The 19,872-nt window shown below is 45.5% G+C and overlaps 1 protein-coding gene across 4 annotated transcripts in view; it reads left to right on the forward strand.

Annotated features, from left to right (window-relative positions):
- Positions 1 to 13,591: 13,591 nt before the first annotated feature.
- Positions 13,592 to 19,872, forward strand: part of LOC129826673 (calcium-binding protein 7-like) — a 51,731-nt gene continuing 45,450 nt past the window's right edge. The window contains exon 1 of one of the 4 annotated variants that reach the window (XM_055887648.1): positions 13,592 to 14,758. In XM_055887648.1, coding sequence (XP_055743623.1) covers positions 14,614 to 14,758 — 145 coding nt within the window. In that variant the 5' untranslated portion in view covers positions 13,592 to 14,613. The remainder of the gene's footprint in view (positions 14,759 to 19,872) is intronic. The other 3 variants (XM_055887649.1, XM_055887650.1, XM_055887651.1) reach the window with 3 other exon arrangements.

A 19,872-nucleotide genomic window follows, 5' to 3' on the forward strand; every position in this document is an offset into this window, starting at 1 on the left:
AGACACATAGTTGACAGGCTACAGAAGAGGCTACGCTAATGCAAAGGAGATTGGAATGACAAGTGGACTACACGTCTCGAATGTTCAGAAAGTTAAGCTTACGTAGCAAGAATCTTATTGACTGAAATGATTAAAATGATACAGTACTGCTGAAGTAGGCTAGCTGGCAGTGGCTGCGTTGGTGACTTTGTAGGCTAGCTGGCAGTGGCTGCGGTGTTGACACTACACTAATCAAGTCGTTCCGTTGAGTGTAATAGTTTCTACAGTGCTGCTACAGTGCTGCTATTCGGTGGCTAGCTGGCTAGCTAGCAGTGTTGATTACTTTACGTTGCGTTAAAAGAACGACAATAGCTGGCTAGCTAACCTAGAAAATCGCTCTAGACTACACAATTATCTTTGATACAAAGACGGCTATGTAGCTAGCTATGTAGCTAGCTACGATCAAACAAATCAAACCTTTGAACTGTAATGAAATGAAATGAAAATGTGATACTACCTGTGGAGCGAAGCGGAATGCGACCGGGTTGTTGAGTGCGGAAGTTCTATTCGGTAGACGTTGGCTAGCTGTTGGCTAGCTAGCAGTGTTTCCTACGTTAAGGACGACAAATAGCTGGCTAGCTAACCTCGGTAAATTAAGATAATCACTCTAAAACTACACACTCTGAACTACCCAATTATCTTGGATACGAAGACAGCAAAGACAACTATGTAGCTAGCTAACACTACACTAATCAAGTCGTTCCGTTGAGTGTAAATAGTTTCTACAGTGCTGCTATTCGGTAGACGGTGGACGTTTGCTAGCTGGCTAGCTGGCTAGCTGCTGGGCAGATAGCAGTGTAGACTACGTTAGGACGACGAAATACGATAATTACGCAATTATCTTTGATACAAAGACGGCTATGTAGCTAGCTAAGAAGAAAGTGCTAAGATTAGACAGATCAAACCGTTGTACTATAATGAAATGTAATGAAAAGTTATACTACTATTCGGTAGGCGGTGGACGTTTGCTAGCTGGCTAGCTGCTGGGCAGATAGCAGTGTGGACTACGTTAGGACGACGAAATACGATAATTACGCAATTATCTTTGATACAAAGACGGCTATGTAGCTAGCTAAGAAGAAATTGCTAAAATTAGACAAATCAAACCGTTGTACTATAATGAAATGTAATTAAATTGTAATGAAAAGTTATACTACCTGCGGAGCGAAGTGCGAATGCGACCGCTCACACCAAACCACACCAAACCATCGGCACAGCCAGAAGAGGACTGGCCTCCCCTCACAGCCTGGTTCCTCTCTAGGTTTCTTCCTAGGATTCTGCCTTTCTAGGGAGTTCTTCCTAGACACCGTGCTTCTACATCTGCATTTCTTGCTGTTTGGGGTTTTAGACTGGGTTTCTGTCACATCTGCTGATGTAAAAAGGGCTTTATAAATACATTTGATTGACTGATTGACTGTAGAGAATATGAGGGTCTTTGAGAAAAACAACATTAATTACATCATACCAGTATACATTAACTTACCCACTCATGCTGACAAAAAGCTGCAAACACATACACCACTCTGTCTATGCAAATGTGCACAACGCCACAAGGAGCTCTCTACCACTCCCAAGATTTCCTCAGATATCTTCAAAGCGTTTCAGAACTCCTGCAAAGCCTTGTTTTATTTAGAGGCATCGGATCAACAGTGTGGCACCGGGGGAGCCTGAGCTGTCTCATCCGTTTGTCACCAGGAGTTGTGTTCTTATTTTCCACTTCCGCACATCCAAGTCTATTCCTCCCTTCCTCCACCTACCTTTCTCCCCTATCTCCTACCCCCTACCTCCTCACAGCGGAAGTTTGTCAAATAACCGAGCAACACTTCAAAAACAGGAGCTGGGGGGTTGTCCTCTAAAAATCTCAGCATGGTCTGTCCATCTCAGAGAGGAAAAGGGGGACAGGGGGAGAGGTGAGACAAGAGAGAAAAGAGAAGAGAGCGTAGAGGAGAGAGGGGACAGAGAGGGGAGAAAGAAGAGAGGGGAGAGTAGGGAGAGGGGAGAGATCAGAGAGGAGAGTGGAGATGAAGCGGGGAGAAAGAAGAGAGGGGAGAGGGGATGGAGAAGAGAGGGGAGGGAGAGGGGGGAGGGAGAGAGGGAGAGTGAGAGAGAGGGAGGAGAGAGAGAGAGGGGAGGGAGAGGGGAGAGATAAGAAAGGGGAGAGGGGAAGGAGAAGAGGGGGGAGGGATGATTGGAGATGAACACAATGCCCAAGAGAAAGCCAAAGAAAAAAGGTCTCAAAGAGTTGGAAACTTTTTCATCCAATAAAGAATCCTTTCTGGTTAGTGTATTTATGACACTGCAGCATTTAGAGAGAAGTGTTTAGTTTAGCTCTGCTCACTGGGCACAAACTGGGTACATCAACGTTGTTTCAATGTAAATTGTCAATGCATTGTGATGTGGAATCTACGTGAAAAATACATAGGATTTGTTTTTGCAATTATAAACGTAAACTGTTGTTTTTTGGGTAACATTTTTACCACGTGATTATGTCATCATGGTAACATATTTTCAACATAGACAAACCTTGTATAAAATATGTGGAATTTGTACCTTTGTAACAATGTCAGATTTTTAACGTTATGTCCACTAACAGAAAAAAAAACTATAGGCCTGGCAGCACCTCCTACTGGAGAGGTGATCTATCTACAGCTATCCCTTCCGTCTCCTATCCAGGGTTGTAACCAGGGTTTTCTTATGTAATCATAGAAAGCGCGTAGGTTCAGAGTCGCAGGTCTGTAGAAATCTTCAAAATTGCTATGATAATCTGCACAGAATCTGAAACAGGATTGATCACTTGCACCATGTACTTTATTGTAATCTCAATTAACTGCAGTACAGGTCATTTGGTTGTGCGATTAGATGAAGCAGAGTGAGAACACATTAAGTTGTTGTATAAATAAACAACATATCGAACATTGGATTGCCAATTTAAACTTTGGTGTGCTTTTAAATTGTGGAAAGCGCAGTGATAACACATTTAGGTGACAACTAAATGACTGTCTTTTTGAGTGGGTGAAAATAGGTTGAAATATCATGAATCTACGTATCTACCAAATATTATCACATTTTCTACATCTAAATGATGTGGTGGACCAAGTGGGTCTGCTGTGTGTTTCAGTGAGTATGCACAGACGAGCAGTATGAGAGTCAGCAAAAGCGGATTTGAGACAAGGCTAGCGGTGCCAATGCTTACCAAATGGGAACGTTTGAAATGGGTCATGGAGGGGAAATCCAATTGGAACAAAGCTCTGTCTGATCCTGTATTGTAGTGAATGTTGCACAACATCAGTGCTTACTGCTTACACAAACATTCAGTGCATCAATAAAAAAAATCTAAATGGATCCCATAGAAAGAAAGTGGCTAGTCGGTAATAAAGATGCATTAGTGTGTTGTGCTTTATCCAAATGACCATAAAGTCTGTGTTCCTCAGTCCCAAATTCAGAAAAATAGCCCCTTCCCCTCTCTCTCCTGCTTTCTTATCCTTCAGCCTGCAGGTCCCTGTGGCTCCAGTCTGCAGTTTAAATGTTCCAAATAGCACCCTGTTTCGTATATAGTGCACTACTTTTGACCAGAGCGCTATGTGCCCTGGTCAAAGGCAGTGCATTATATAGGAAAACGAGTGTCATTTGGGACGTAGCCCTAATCCGGCTGCAGCTGAATAAGCTGCAATGTGGGCCATTATTCACTCCCAAGTACTGTAGTTTCCTGGCTGCTCTGCGGCTCTCTCTGCAGCAAGCGAGAAATGCAGTCTGAATGGAGAGGATGATTGGTTCAGGGGCAAATATGAAAGAAAGTGAAGGGTACTAGCCCCCCAGACAGACGAACAAACTTGCTAATCCCTAACTGGGTTCTGGGGGGATGGATGGACATGGTAGTACAATCTGGATGTCTTTCAATAGAGTGTTCTGAAATGACATACACAATGTTCCTATAATTTTACTTTGGGATTGTAGTTATACGTCAGTCTGCCTGGTGGAATGTGTTTCTGCTGTATTCGTTTTTTCTTTAAAAGCTCCAACTGCTGATTTCAATTTGCGAATTAAAAACTAAATCTGGTTAGTATACTTTGAAGGCATTGAGATAATTATTGTATTCTGTGTTATAAATTGTATTTGGCTTAAATTATTTTTTCCCAAATGTTCAATCTCCTCTCTATCTCTCCCCTCCTCCCATTCTCTGTCTTCCCTACTTATTTATCTCTCCCCTCTCTTTCATCTGGAACAATGCAATCAGGCTTCTTCTCAAAAAGCTCTGCCTCTCTCCTCCACTTGGTCCTTGTTACAGACTTGTCAATTCTTCCTCTTCTCTAAAGAGATGGTGCGATACAGAAAAATAGTCTAAGGAAAAGGCTATCAGCCTCCGGCGAGCCTCCTGTCTTTGGGGAATAACTGCCAGGGAGCTGAGGAGCTAGGCTCTGTGTGAGTAAGTTTAAATCTGCAATGCCAAGCTGTCATCAGAGACTTGATGGGCATCACCGGAGCCCCCCGTTATGCACCCCCACGTCAACTACCCTACCCCAGCTCCCCTAACTCAAATACCCTACCCCAGCTCCCCTAACTCAAATACCCTACCCCTGTTCCCCTAACTCAAATACCCTACCCCAGTTCCCCTAACTCAAATACCCTACCTCAGCTCCCCTAACTCAAATACCCTACCCCAGTTCCCCTAACTCAAATACCCTACCCCAGCTCCCCTAACTCAAATACCCTACCCCAGCTCCCCTAACTCAAATACCCTACCCCAGCTCCCCTAACTCAAATACCCTACCCCAGCTCCCCTAACTCAAATACCCTACCCCAGCTCCCCTAACTAAAATACCCTACCCCAGCTCCCCTAACTCAAATACCTACCCCAACTCCCCTAACTCAAATACCCTACCCCAGCTCCCCTAACTCAAATACCCTACCCCAGCTCCCCTAACTAAAATACCCTACCCCAGCTCCCCTAACTCAAATACCCTACCCCAGCTCCCCTAACTCAACTACCCTACCCCAGCTCCCCTAACTCAACTACCCTACCCCAGCTCCCCTAACTCAACTACCCTACCCCAGCTCCCCTAACTCAACTACCCTACCCCAGCTCCCCTAACTCAAATACCCTACCCCAGCTTCCCTAACTCAAACAAATACCCTACCCCAGCTTCCCTAACTCAAACAAATACCCTACCCCAGCTCCCCTAACTCAAATACTCTACCCCAGCTCCCCTAACTCAAATACTCCACCCCAGCTCCCCTAACACAAATACCTACCCCAGCTCCCCTAGCCCATTAGTTCCATGCTATGTGATCTCTTAGCTTCTAGTTCTTCCCAGCCCAGCCCAGGCATGCCTTGTCTCTATGCTACACTATCTCCTAACTCATGGACACAGAGTGGGAAGAAGTTGTTCCTAAGAACTGATAGAGGGTCATCAAAAAAATGTTTATGGGGAACATCTACCAGACAGCATACACTGAATTCCAAATCTATCCTCTTCCCCCTAACTGTGTCTCGCATCTACACAACTGCCTTAGGGGTACGAAGTATATTTGTTAATTTGGAATTCAGTAAATTGAGAGGGCTTATGCAGTGAGTGTTGTGTGGGCAGTGAGGGTTGTGTGGGCAGTGGGGGTTGTGTGGGCAGTAATGGTAGGAACACTGCCATCTAGTGCTAGCGCTGAGACAGACAGCGAGACAGACAGACAAACAGACAGACACACCAAACCACTGACATCGAGGTGAACCAGAGAGAAACAGTAGGATACATACTCTAGCACAGGAAAGGGAAATCATTATATGCCTGTAGTTACAAAGGAAGGCCCTGACTGCATCAGGTTCTAAACGTCAGGGCTATTGAGTGTCTATTGGGAGCAGAAAGCAGTCTGACCTTCTCAATGCCTCCCATTGAGTGGACTTCAGGTAGTCTGCTTTATGAACATAAAAGTGTGAGAGTCCAGGTTTGTGCTGTTAAGGCACAGACATACCGGTCGGTAGCATTTACCGGCCGAGATTACTTAGCATCTCTGAACAGAGTGACGGTGCGTTTTGGTCGCTAAAACACACAGTGCCAAACGAACGGTGAACAAACGGCAGACGAACCGGCAGACTGCCACTCGGTGCAATGGGTTTTCTCCTTTAGACAATAAGGAGGAACTGGTAGCTGCAGAGAATCATTTTGGGGATGCCAAAGAAGCTTTCAATGCTTCTTCTGAGAAGGGTATTGTTAGTCACAGACCATGCTTGGTTGAAACAAACGATCATGTGGAGAGTTGTTTTTACTCAGCCTTTTGATTTAACACAGGGATGGGATGTATGGAGGGTGGAATAGAGGCAGGGAAAGAAAGAGAGAGAAAGAGCAAGAAGACAGAGAGAGAGAGAGACATAGAGAGAGGGGAGAGAGCAAGGGAGGGAGAAAGATCAGAGGAACAGAGAGAGAGGGAGAGCAAGAGAGAGAGAGAGATCAGAGGAAGGATTAATACAATTGAGGTCCATAGGATGTCAGGTGTGTCTCACAGGTATATGTATACTACCGTTCAAAAGTTTGGGGTCACTAGAAATGTCCTTGTTTTTGAAAGAAAAGCACATTTTTCGTCCATTAAAATAAAATAAAATTGATCAGAAATACAGTGTAGACATTGTTAATGTTGTAAATGACTATTGAAGCTGGAAACAACAGGTTTTTTGTGTGGAATATCTACATAGGCGTACAGAGAACCATTGTCAGCAACCATCACTCCTGTGTTCCAATGGCACGTTGTGTTAGCTAATCCAAGTTTATAATTTTAAAAGGCTATTTGATCACTAGAAAACCCTTTTTTACAATTATGTTAGCACAGCTGAAAACTGTTGTTCTGATTAAAGAAGCAATACAATTGGCCTTCTTTGGTCTAGTTGAGTATCTGGTGCATCAGCATTTGTGGGTTCAATTACAGGCTCAAAATGGCCAGAAACAAAGGACTTTCTTCTGAAACTCGTCAGTCTATTTTTGTTCTGAGAAATTAAGGCTATTCCATGCGAGGAATTTCAAAGAAACTGAAGATCTTGTACAACGCTGTGTACTACTCCCTTCACAAATGTAACGGCTGTCTAATTCCTCCTCCTCGGATGAGGAGGGGCATGGATCGGACCAACACGCAGCGAGGTATGCAGACATAAAAAATGTATTTAACAAGACGAACACTGACACGAAATACACTTGAATAGAATACAAAACAACAAAACGACGTAGACAGACCTGAACTTGAGAACTTACATAGACATGAAGAACGCACGAACAGGAAAGACTAGCCAAACAAACAAACAAACGAAAAAGTCCTGTGTGGTAGACACAGACACAGGAACAATCACCCACAAACAAACAGTGAGAACAGCCTACCTTAATATGGTTCTCAATCAGAGGAAACGTCAAACACCTGCCTCTAATTGAGAACCATATCAGGCAACACATTTAACCCAACATAGAAACACATAACATAGAATGCCCACCCCAACTCACGCCCTGACCAACTAAACACATACGAAAACAACAGAAAACAGGTCAGGAACGTGACAGAAACGTGACGGAACCCCCCCCTCAAGGTGCGAACTCCGGGCGCACCCCTAAAACTCAAGGGGAGGGTCTGGGTGGGCATCTGTCCTCCTTAGCGTCCCTTGAGTGGCGACCCTCGCCCCCGACCATGGTCCAGGAACCTTCACCAAGGCCCCTCCTAAATATAGAAAACTCAGGACAGAGAGGTAGCTCAGGACAGAGAGGTAGCTCAGGACAGAGAGGTAGCTCAGGACAGAGGGGTAGCTCAGGACAGAGAGGTAGCTCAGGACAGAGGGGTAGCTCAGGACAGAGGAGCAGCTCTGGACTGAATGGTTGCTCCGGACTAGATGCAGCTCATGACTGTAGGGCAGCTCATGACTGGAGGGCAGCTCATGACTGGAGGGCAGCTCCTGGCTGGCTGGCTCTGGCGGATCCTGGCTGGCTGGCTCTGGCGGATCCTGGCTGGCTGGCTCTGGCGGATCCTGGCTGGCTGGCGGCTCTGGCTGCTCTTGGCTGGCTGGCGGCTCTTGCTGCTCATGGCTGGCTGGCGGCTCTGGCCGCCCATGGCTGGCGGCTCTGGCCGCTCATGGCTGGCTGGCGGCTCAGGCCGCTCATGGCTGGCTGGCGGCTCAGGCTGCTCATGGCTGGCTGGCGGCTCTGGCTGCTCATGGCTGGCGGCGCTGACTGCTCATGTCTGGCGGAAGGCTCTGGCTGCTCCTGTCTGGCGGAAGGCTCTGGCTGCTCCTGTCTAGCGGAAGGCTCTAGCGGCTCCTGTCTGGCGGACGATTCTAGCGGCTCCTGTCTGGCAGATGGCTCTGAAGGCTCATGACAGACGGGCGGCTTTGAAGGCTCAGTACAGACGGGCGGCTTTGCAGGCTCAGTACAGACGGGCGGCTTTGAAGGCTCAGTACAGACGGGCAGTTCATGCGGCGCTTGGCAGACGGACAGTTCAGATGGCGTTGGGCAGACGGGCAGTTCAGATGCCGTAGGGCAGACGGGCAGTTCAGGCGCCGTTGGGCAGACGGGCAGTTCAGGCGCCGCTGGGCAGACGGCAGACTCTGGCCGGCTGAGGCGCACTGTAGGCCTGGTGCGTGGTGCCGGAACTGGAGGTACCTGGCTAAGGACACGCACATTCAGGCTAGTGCGGGGAGCAGCAACAGGACGCACAGGTCTCTGGAGGCGCACAGGAGGCTTGGTGCGTGGTACCGGAACTGGAGGTACTGGGCTGGAGACACGCACCACAGGGCTAGTGCGTGGAGGAGGAACAGGGCTCTGGAGACGCACAGGAGGCTTGGTGCGTGGTGTAAACACTGGTGATACTGGGCTAAGGGCACGCACCTCAAGGCGAGTGCGGGGTGCTGGAACTGGAGACCTGGTGCATGGCGCCGGCACCAGAGAGCTGGTGCATGGGGCTGCCACAGGAGAGCTGGTGCGCTGAGCTGGCACAGGACGTGCAGGGCTAGGGAGGCGCACAGGAGGCCTGGTGCGTGAGGCTGGCACGGTCTTCACCAGACGGCTAGCCCGCACCTTAGGACGAGTATGGAGAGCTGACTCAGGTGGCATCAAATCCCCGACACGCTCCGTCGGGCGGATGTCGTGCCTCATGCACCAAACCAGCAAATCCCTCATTACTCTCTCCTCCAATTTCCCCATTAAATCCTTCACAGTCTCTACCTCGCTCACCTCCAATACCGCCCTCACCGGCTCCTTACGGTAATCAGGAGGAGTTGGCTCAAGTCTCCTGACTGACCCAACTACACTCCCAGAGAGCCCCCCCCCCCCCCAAGATTTTTTTGGGTTTGACTCGCGGGCTTCCAGCCTCGTTTCCGTGCTGCCTCCTCATATCGCCGCCTCTCGGCTTTAGCTGCCTCCAGCTCTTCTTTGGGGCGGCGATATTCTCCTGGCTGTGCCCATGGACATTTACCGTCCAATATCTCCTCCCATGTCCATGAATCCTTCGTGCGCTGTTGCTTTCTATTCCGCCGCTTGGTCCTTGGGTGGTGGGTGATTCTGTAACGGCTGTCTAATTCCTCCTCCTCGGATGAGGATGCATGGATCGGACCAACACGCAGCGAGGTATGCAGACATAAAGAATTTATTTAACAAGACAAACACTGACACGAAATACACTTGAATAGAATACAAAACAACAAAACGACGTAGACAGACCTGAACTTGAGAACTTACATAGACACGAAGAACGCACGAACAGGAAAGACTAGCCAAACGAACGAATAAACGAAACAGTCCCGTGTTGTAGACACAGACACAGGAACAATCACCCACAAACAAACAGTGAGAACAGCCTACCTTAATATGGTTCTCAATCAGAGGAAACGTCAAACACCTGCCTCTAATTGCGAACCATATCAGGCAACACATTTAACCCAACATAGAAACACATAACATAGAATGCCCACCCCCTGACCAACTAAACACATACGAAAACAACAGAAAACAGGTCAGGAATGTGACAACAAAACAGTGAAAACTGCCTCTAACCAGAATAGAAAGAGGAGTGGGAGGTCCCGGTGCACAACTGAGCAAGAGGACAAGTGCATTAGAGTGTCTAGTTTGAGAAACAGACGCCTCACAAGTCCTAAACTGGCAGCTTCATTAAAAAGTACCCGCAAAACACCAGTATCAAATCTGCACGAGAGGCAGGGGGGGGGGGGGGGGGGTGGGCACACGAGGAGATTGGCGGGATCAGGTAGGACACCTGAGCCAACTCCCCGTGCTTACCGGGGCGAGCGCCGTACTGGTCAGGCACCGTGTTATGCGATGGAGCGCACGGTGTATCCAGTATGTGTTCTTAGCCCGGTGTGCTATATCCCAGCTCCTCGCATCGGCCGGTTTAGAGTCGGCATCGAGCCAGGACGGAGTGTGCCAGCCTTGCTCTCCAGACCTCCAGTACATCTCTACGGTCCAGGATATCCTGCGACGGCTCTGCACACTGTGTCTCCAGTGCGTCTGCACAGCCCAGTGTGTCCTGTGCCTGCGCCCCGCACGTGCAGGACCAAAGTCACCACCAGCCAGGACGGGTTGTGCAGGCTCTTTGCTCGAGACCTCCAGTGCGCCTCCACGGCCCAGTGTATCCTGTGACTCGGCCAAGGACAAGGCCTCCTGCATGTCTCCCCAGCCTGGTGAGTCCTGTGCCTGTGCTAAGCCCTAACCCTCCTGCATGTCTCCCCAGCCTGGTGAGTCCTGTGCCTTCTCCCAGAGCCAGGCCTCCTATGTGTCTCTCCACTCAAGTGGTGATCCATGGCACGAAGCCTCCAGTGGGGATCCATGGCACGAAGCGTCCAGTGATGATCCATGGCAAGAAGCCTCCAGTGATGATCCATGGCACAAAGCCTCCAGTGATGATCCATGGCAAGAAGCCTCCAGTGGTGATCCATGGCACGAAGCCTCCAGTGATGATCCATGGCACGAAGCCTCCAGTGATGATCCATGACAAGAAGCCTCCAGTGATGATCCATGGCAAGAAGCCTCCAGTGGTGATCCATGGCACGAAGCGTCCAGTGATGATCCATGGCACGAAGCCTCCAGTGATGATCCATGGCACAAAGCCTCCAGTGATGATCCATGGCAAGAAGCCTCCAGTGGTGATCCATGGCACGAAGCCTTCAGTGATGATCCATGGTAAGAAGCCTCCAGTGATGATCCATGGCAAGAAGCCTCCAGTGGTGATCCATGGCACGAAGCGTCCAGTGATGATCCATGGCACGAAGCCTCCAGTGATGATCCATGGCACAAAGCCTCCAGTGATGATCCATGGCAAGAAGCCTCCAGTGGTGATCCATGGCACGAAGCCTTCAGTGATGATCCATGGTAAGAAGCCTCCAGTGATGATCCATGACACGAAGCCTCCAGTGATGATCCATGGCACGAAGCCTCCAGTGATGATCCATGGCACGAGGCCTCCAGCGACGCCCTTCAGTCCGGAGCCTCCAGCGACGCCCTCTAGTCCGGCGCCTTCAGCGTCGCCCTCTAGTCCGGAGCAACCAGAGTCTCCCTCCTGTCCGGAGCTGCCAGAGTCTCCCTCCTGTCCGGAGCTGCCAGAGTCTCCCTCCTGTCCGGAGCTGCCAGAGTCTCTCTCCTGTCCGGAGCTGCCAGAGTCGCCCTCCTGTCCGGAGCTGCCAGAGGTTCCCTCCTGCCCGGAGCTGCCAGAGTTGCCCTCCTGTCCGGAGCTGGCAGTCGCCCTCCTGTCCAGGGCCCGCTGCGAGCATCCCCAGTCGGGTCGGCGGCAAGGGTTCACGCTCCAGAGGCGCCACCTAAGTGGGCCAAGACTAAGGTGGAGCGGGGTCCACGTCCCGCACCAGAGCCGCCACCGCGGATAGATGCTCACCCAGACCCGCCCGTATAGGTTTAGGTTTTGTGGCCGGAGTCCGCACCTTGGGGGGGGGGGGGGGGGGGGGTTTTACTGTCCCGCCCTGACCTTAGAGATCCTTTTTATGTCTCTATTCTGGTTGGTCAGGGCGTGAGTTGGGTTGGGCATTCTATGGTGTGTTCTATGTTGTCTAGTTCTATGTGTTTGGCCGGGTGTGGTTCTCAATCAGAGGCAGCTGTCTATCGTTGTCTCTGATTGAGAACCATACAGCTTTTTCCCACCTGTGTTTGTGGGTAGTTGTTTTCTGTCTTTGTGTCTGCACCAGACAGAACTGTTTCGTGTTGGTCTATTTTTGTTATTTTGTCTTAGTGTTCTGAGTTAATTAAATTTTAACATGGACACCTACCACGCTGCGTTTTGGTCTTCCCAGGATGTTCGTCTTCCCAGGACGATCGTTACAGTGTGTTTGTGTGTTTACTCTTAACAGTATACTCGTGATTTGTTTGATTTAATGTCATTACTTTTCAATTCTAAGAATTAAACATGACTTAACAACACCAGGATTGCGGCCATGTCGGAATTCAATTCAGGAAATTTGATTCCTCAGTTTAGATGGAATTGACCAAACCCTGTCCTCCACAGTCATCAACATAGCTTCAAACAATGTTATCAAACCCAGTCAGGGAGAATTTTTGGTGCATCAGAGAGAGAGAGAGAGAGAGGGGAGAGAGAGAGAGAGAGAGAGAGAGAGAGAGAGAGAGAGAGAGAGAGAGAGAGAGAGAGAGAGAGAGAGAGAGACAGAGAGAGAGACAGAGAGAGAGACAGAGAGAGAGACAGAGAGAGAGACAGAGAGAGAGACAGAGACAGAGACAGAGACAGAGACAGAGACAGAGACAGAGACAGAGACAGAGACAGAGACAGAGACAGAGAGAGAGAGAGAGAGAGAGAGAGAGAGAGAGAGAGAGAGATAGATATAGATATAGATAGATAGATGTGTAAAGGACGTCACGCTGCTTGTTAAGCGGGAACCACTTCCTCTTAATTCAGGCTACACCAAGACTAGAAACCAGGACCTCTGCCTTGCTAGTGTTACGGGCATCTCGTTTCTTTCTTAGCGAGTACCACTTCCCCCGAAGCGCAACACACACACAGCAGTGTTGATAAGGGCTAATGATGCAAAATTGTGAAGGTTTTCAAAAGCAAATTAACCTACTGTATATGCCCTTGTCCATTCTTATGCAAATATATCTGCCTCGGCAGCCACACTTGGGAAGGAAGGGTGTGTGACTTATCTTTTAAACACTAAGCAGTTTATTAACCACACAACAACAAGCCAGTAAAGAACCGCTATCTGAAAAAACAGAAACATTTTTCATCCTTATCAACTTAATGAGAAACGTGTGTTACTTACTGTTACTGCATTATGACAGCCACTAGCATGATTTCAATTCTATTCATTTACTGGCTTCACCTTCGATGGTTTCTGGTCACTAGATACAATGTCACACCTGGCTGTTCAGTGTATAACATCTAGAGTGTGTCATTTAAGGCTTAAGATTAAAATATATTAATTTCAATTAGGAGAGATGCCAGGGTAGAAATCATCCGTATCGTACAATGTGGCTCGTGGTCATTAACCACAGCTCTCTTTGTTTGTTTGGTACCCGGGGAGCACGTGTGTCGCTACGGGCAAGCAAGACTGTGATTTAGTGCTTGCGCTGTGTGGAATACAGAATTCACACAGTGCGAGAGAGCCACACACACTGGAGTCAGGGTACGGAATGTGTGTGTGTGTGTGTTCCTGTGGGAGAGAGAGAGCTGACTAAACACAGGAGCCAGGGTTGCAGTTCACAAGATCCACACAGAGCGTCGTCCTCTCACCTGTGGAGCGAAGAGTGAATTGGAGATGGAAAGCCGCCCCCGTTCCAATGACCAAATAGGAGCGAGCGAGTGTGCCCACGCGCTGAATGCATAGGCTATTTTCAGTGAATGTTCTAAGGATTCGATGACTTTACATTTTTTGTGTTTTGAGTGAAGGTACGTTTGGATTTATAATTTCTACGCTGTCCGTATTTATTTTGTGTTTCTCACCTGGATCTTACCACTAAAAGCTCAATGGAAAGGTAAAAGGACACAGTGCCTACCAAGAAAAACACTCGTATCCAAAAGATCCAACAAGTGGATGAACGAATATTCTGCCTCTGGACTAATGACTGGACTAAAACAACGGATTAAGCGTCTTTGAATGATCTCATTGTCTTTGGATTGTATCTGTTTGTCTTCTAACCCAGTGAGAGAAACCGCTGCTCCTTTTCATCTGCACTGACATCTCACTGGCGGTGTGTCTCAGCAGATGGAGCCACCGTGATGTGTTTAGTCTTGTTCAGCAAATAGCCTGTATAAGTGTGACAATTTAGGCAATTAATTCAACTTGATTGTCAATTAATTTCCTCAACCCAGGCTAGATATATCTCGCAATTTGTGTAACAAGTAACTGTCAAGTATCCAGATAAAGAAAAAGGACACACAGTGACAACGTCAAATTTATATATAGGCTTTCACGGATCCTCTCCTCTCTTTTGCTTCTCAAATCTGGGACCACATCTGTTCCTTTCTATTCATGGACTTGATCTTCCGCACCCTGTTTGAAACTGGGGAAAAGTTGTGAGTGACTCTCTTGAACTCTCCCTTATATGAAGATCAGGGCACAGGTGGCAGCCCCAGACCGTCACCGCAGCCATGCCTATCATGCATCCAATCACCTCCAATTTGATGTACCGGGGCATCTGCACCATCCCAGACATGCTCGCCTACCGAGCCCCGGTCAACCTGCCTGAGGACGAGGTGGAAGGTGAGAAGGAGAGTTTACCTGTTTTGTTCCCAGGTCTGTTTCCATTGCCAGCTCGCAGCTATGCTGTAGCCTTTCATCTCACATAATCGTTTCATTATCAATTCATACTTGGTGAAGCGAGGTCTTGAGTCAAAGTAATGGCAAGAGAGCAGTGAGTTCTTTCAGACTGTCACCATCAGTGCAAGTAGATTCAGCACCACGGACAGCGCCACGCAGGGAGTCCGCATTATAATTAGTCTCTTGCCTCACCATGTTGACTAGGTGCGACTCTGTTTGGATTAGCGTCCACTCACTGTAGATTGTCACTCACAGATAACTTCGCTACCTCAACTTTATAGTTGATCTAATTATGAAGTTATCAATTAATTCATTTATTTGATCGTGAATTAGTGGGCTAATTGTGTGTAGTAAAAACATGTTGTGTTTGCAGGTGAAAGGGGAATTGTGAGAGGAGTGGGATGTCCACAGATGTCACTGATAATGTATTTGGGATTGATTTATAATGTAAGGTAATTTTAGAGAGCACACCTGTTTGTTGTATTGTCTCATGGTAGACTTGCCAGTCAGTGACTGACCATCAGTAACATTCTAGTATGAAGGTGTTGCTCCCTCTAACTCTCCCAGATAAGGGTTAGAGATCACTGTTGTTAATGTTTGTATGTTTTGATCCTCACACATGCATGTTTTCCTATTGCAAGATTATCTGCATCTATATGAACAGCAAATGAGATGTAAGCCTGTGGCAGACACAAAAGCTCCATTACATTGAAAACCCCATGGAGAAATCATCTGAGAAAATGCTGACACTGTGACAAACATATCCCATTGTGGGGTTATATTCAGTATTGTGGGGTAATATTCAGTACTGTGGTCTTATATTCAGTATTCTGGTGTTAGATTCAGTATTGTGGGTTATATTCAGTATTGTGGGGTTATATTCAGTAGTATAGGATAATATTGAGTATTGTGGACTAATATTCAGTATTGTGGATTAACATTCAGTATTGTGGTGTAATATTCACTATTGTGTGGTTATAGTATATTCAGTATTGTAGCGTTTTATTCAGTATTGTGATGTTATATTCCATTTCGTGTGGTTCTATTCTGTATTGTGGGGTTAAGTTCAATATTGTGGTGTTATATTCAATATTGTGGGGTTATATTCAGTATTTGTGGGGTTATATTCAGGATTGTGGTGTTATATTCAGCATTGTGTTGTCAAATTCAGTGTTGTGGGGTCATTTTCAGTATTTTGGGGTTATATTCAGAAATGTGGGGTTATATTCAGTATTGTGGTGTTATTTTCAGTATTTCAGCGTTATATTCAGTATTGTGGGGATATATTCAGGATTGTGGTGTTATTTTCAGTTGTATGGTGTTATATTATGTGTTCCAGGGTCATATTCAGTATTGTGGTGTTATATTCAGTATTGCGGTGTTATATTCAGTTTTGGTGTGTTATATTCAGAATTATGGTTTTATATTCAGGATTGTTTGGTTCTATGATGTATTGTGAGGTTCTATTCATTATTGTGGGGTTAAATTCAGTTTTGTGGTGTGATATTCAGTTTTTTGGGGTTAAATTCAGTATTGTTGGTTTCATTTAGTATTGTGGGTTATATTCGCTATTTTGGGGTTATTTTCAGTACTGTTGTCCTATATTCAGTATTTTCAGTGTTATGTTCATTAATGTGGTGTTATATTCAGTATTGGGGGTTTACAATATATTCAGTATTGTAGTATTTTATTCACTATTGCAGGGTTAAGGTTGAGTTTTGTTGGGTTATAGTCAGCATTGTGGGGTTATGTTCAGTATGGTGGGGTTATATTCAGTATGGTGGGGTTATATTCAGTATGGTGGGGTTATATTCAGTATGGTGGGGTTATATTCAGTATGGTGGGGTTATGTTCAGTATGGTGGGGTTATATTCAGTATGGTGGGGTTATGTTCAGTATGGTGGGGTTATATTCAGTATGGTGGGGTTATATTCAGTATGGTGGGGTTATATTCAGTATGGTGGGGTTATATTCAGTATGGTGGGGTTATGTTCAGTATTGTGGGGATATAGTCAATATTGTGGGTTTATATTTAGTATTGTGGGGTTATATGCAGTATTGTGGGGTCATATTAAATTCTTTAGCATTATATTCAGTATTATGGTGTTATATTGAGGATTGTGGTGTTATATTCACTATTGTGAGGTTGTCATCATTACTGTGGGGTTATACTCAGTATTGTGGGGTTATAATCAGTATTGTGGGATCATTTTCAGTAGTCTGGGGTTATATGCAGTATTGCAGATTATATTCAGTATTTTGGGCTCATATTCAGTATTGTGGGGTTATTTTCAGTATTGTGAGGTTATATTTAGTTTTTTGGGCTCATTTTAAGTATTCTGGGGTTATATTCGGTATTGTGGTTTTATATTCAGTATTGTGGGGTTATATTCAGCATTGTGGTTTTATATTCAGTATTGTGGGGTTATATTCAGTATTGTGGTTTTATATTCAGTATTGTGGGGTTATATTCAGTATTGTGGTGTTATAGTCAATATTGTGTGTTTATGTTTGGTATTGTGGGGTTATATTCAGTATTGTGGGGTTATAGTCAATATTGTGTGTTTATGTTTGGTATTGCGGGGTTATTTTCAGTTTTGTGATATTTTATTCAGTACTTTTGCCTTCTTTTCAGTATTTCCGGTGTTATATTCAGTTTTGTGGGTATTATTTTCAGGATTTTGGTGTTATTTTCAGTTTTGTGGTGTTTTATTATGTGTTGCAGGGATTATATTCAGTATTGTGGTGTTATATTCAGTTTTGTGTGTTCATATTCAGTTTGTGGTGTTATATTCAGTATTTTGGTGTTACTTTTAGTATTGTGGGTTTTTATTTGGTTTTGTGGGGTTATTTTCAGTATTTTGTGGTTATATAGTCAAGGCGGTGACCCGTTCCTGTAGGTTCATGCTCTACTACATTCGCAGAGTACGACCCTGCCTCACGCAGGAAGCGGCGCAGGTCCTAATCCAGGCACTTGTCATCTCCCGTCTGGATTACTGCAACTCGCTGTTGGCTGGGCTCCCTGCCTGTGCCATTAAACCCCTACAACTCATCCAGAACGCCGCAGCCCGTCTGGTGTTCAACTTTCCCAAGTTCTCTCACGTCACCCCGCTCCTCCGCTCTCTCCACTGGCTTCCAGTTGAAGCTCGCATCCGCTACAAGACCATGGTGCTTGCCTACGGAGCTGTGAGGGGAACGGCACCTCCGTACCTTCAGGCTCTGATCAGGCCCTACACCCAAACAAGGGCACTGCGTTCATCCACCTCTGGCCTGCTCGCCTCCCTACCTCTGAGGAAGTACAGTTCCCGCTCAGCCCAGTCAAAACTGTTCGCTGCTCTGGCACCCCAATGGTGGAACAAACTCCCTCACGACGCCAGGTCAGCGGAGTCAATCACCACCTTCCGGAGACACCTGAAACCCCACCTCTTTAAGGAATACCTAGGATAGGATAAAGTAATCCTTCTAACCCCCCCCCCCCCCCCCCCCCTAAAAGATTTAGATGCACTATTGTAAAGTGGTTGTTCCACTGGATATCATAAGGTGAATGCACCAATTTGTAAGTCGCTCTGGATAAGAGCGTCTGCTAAATGACTTAAATGTAATGTAAATATACAGTATTCCGGTATTATATTCAGGACTTTTGCCTTATATTCATAATTTTCAGTATTATATTCAGTATGGTGGGGTTATATTCAGTATGGTGGGGTTATTTTCAGTACGGTGGTGTTATATTCAGTATTGTGGGTTTATATTTAGTATTCTGGGGTTAATGTTCAGTATTACGGGGTTATTTTCAGTTTTGTGGTATTATGTTCAGTACTTTTGCCTTATTTTCAGTGTTATTTTCAGTGTTGTAGTGTTATATTCAGTATTGTGGTGTTATTTTCAGTATTGTCGGGTTATATTCAGCATTGTGGATTGATATTCAGTATTGTGGGATCATTTTCAGTTTTGTGAGGTTATCTTCATTACTGTGTGGTTATATTCAGTATTGTGGGGTTATATTCAGTATTGTGGGCTCATTTTCAGTGTTCTGGGGTTATATGCAGTATTGTGGATTTATATTCAGTATTGTTTGGGTCATATTCGGTATTGTGGGGTCATTTGGGGGTTAAATTCAGTATTGTTGGTTTCATTTAGTATTGTGAGTTATATTCAGTATTGTGTGTTCATTTTCAGTATTGTGAGGTTATATTTAGTTTTGTGGGCTCATTTTTAGTATTCTGGGGTTATATGTAGTATTGTGGTGTTATATTTAGTATTGTGGTCTTATATTAAGTATGTTCGGTGTTGTATTCAGTATTTGGGGGTTAAATTCAGTATTCTGGGGTTATATTCAGTCTTGTTTTTTTTCTGTATTGTGGGGATATATTCAGTATTTTGGGTTTATGTTTAGTATTTTGGGTTTATATTTAGTATTGTGGTGTTATATTCAGTAATGGAGTGTTATATTCAGTATTATGGGGTTTAATGCAGTATTGTGTGTTTATATTTAGTATTGTGGGGTTAATTTCAGTTTTGCAGGGTTATATTCAGTATTGTGGTATTATACTCAGTACTTTATATTTTATTCAGTATTTCGGTGTTATATTCAGTATTTCGGTGTTACATTCAGTATTGTGGTGTTATTTTCAGTATTTCAGCGTTATCTTCAGTATTGTGGGGTTATATTCAGGATTGTGGTGTTATTTTCAGTTGTATGGTGTTATATTATGTGTTCCAGGGTCATATTCAGTATTGTGATGTTATATTCAGTATTGTGGGGTTACATTCAGTATTGTGGTCTTATATTCAGTACTGTTGTCTTAAATTCAGTTTTTTCTGTGTTAAATTCAGTATTGTGGTGTTATATTCAGTGTTTTAGCGTTATATTCATTTTTGTGGTGTTAGTTTCAGGTTTGTGGTGTCACATTCATGATATTGGTGTTATATTCGGTGTTGTAGGAATATATTGAGTATTGTGGAGTTATATTCAGTATTATGGGGCTATAATCAGTATAGTGATGTTATGTTCAGTATTGTGGTGTTACATTCAGTATTGTAGTGTTAAATTCAGTATTGTGGTGTTACATTCAGTATTGTAGTGTTAA

This window comes from Salvelinus fontinalis, chromosome 28 (genome assembly GCF_029448725.1).
Source record: "Salvelinus fontinalis isolate EN_2023a chromosome 28, ASM2944872v1, whole genome shotgun sequence".
NCBI lineage: Eukaryota > Metazoa > Chordata > Actinopteri > Salmoniformes > Salmonidae > Salvelinus > Salvelinus fontinalis.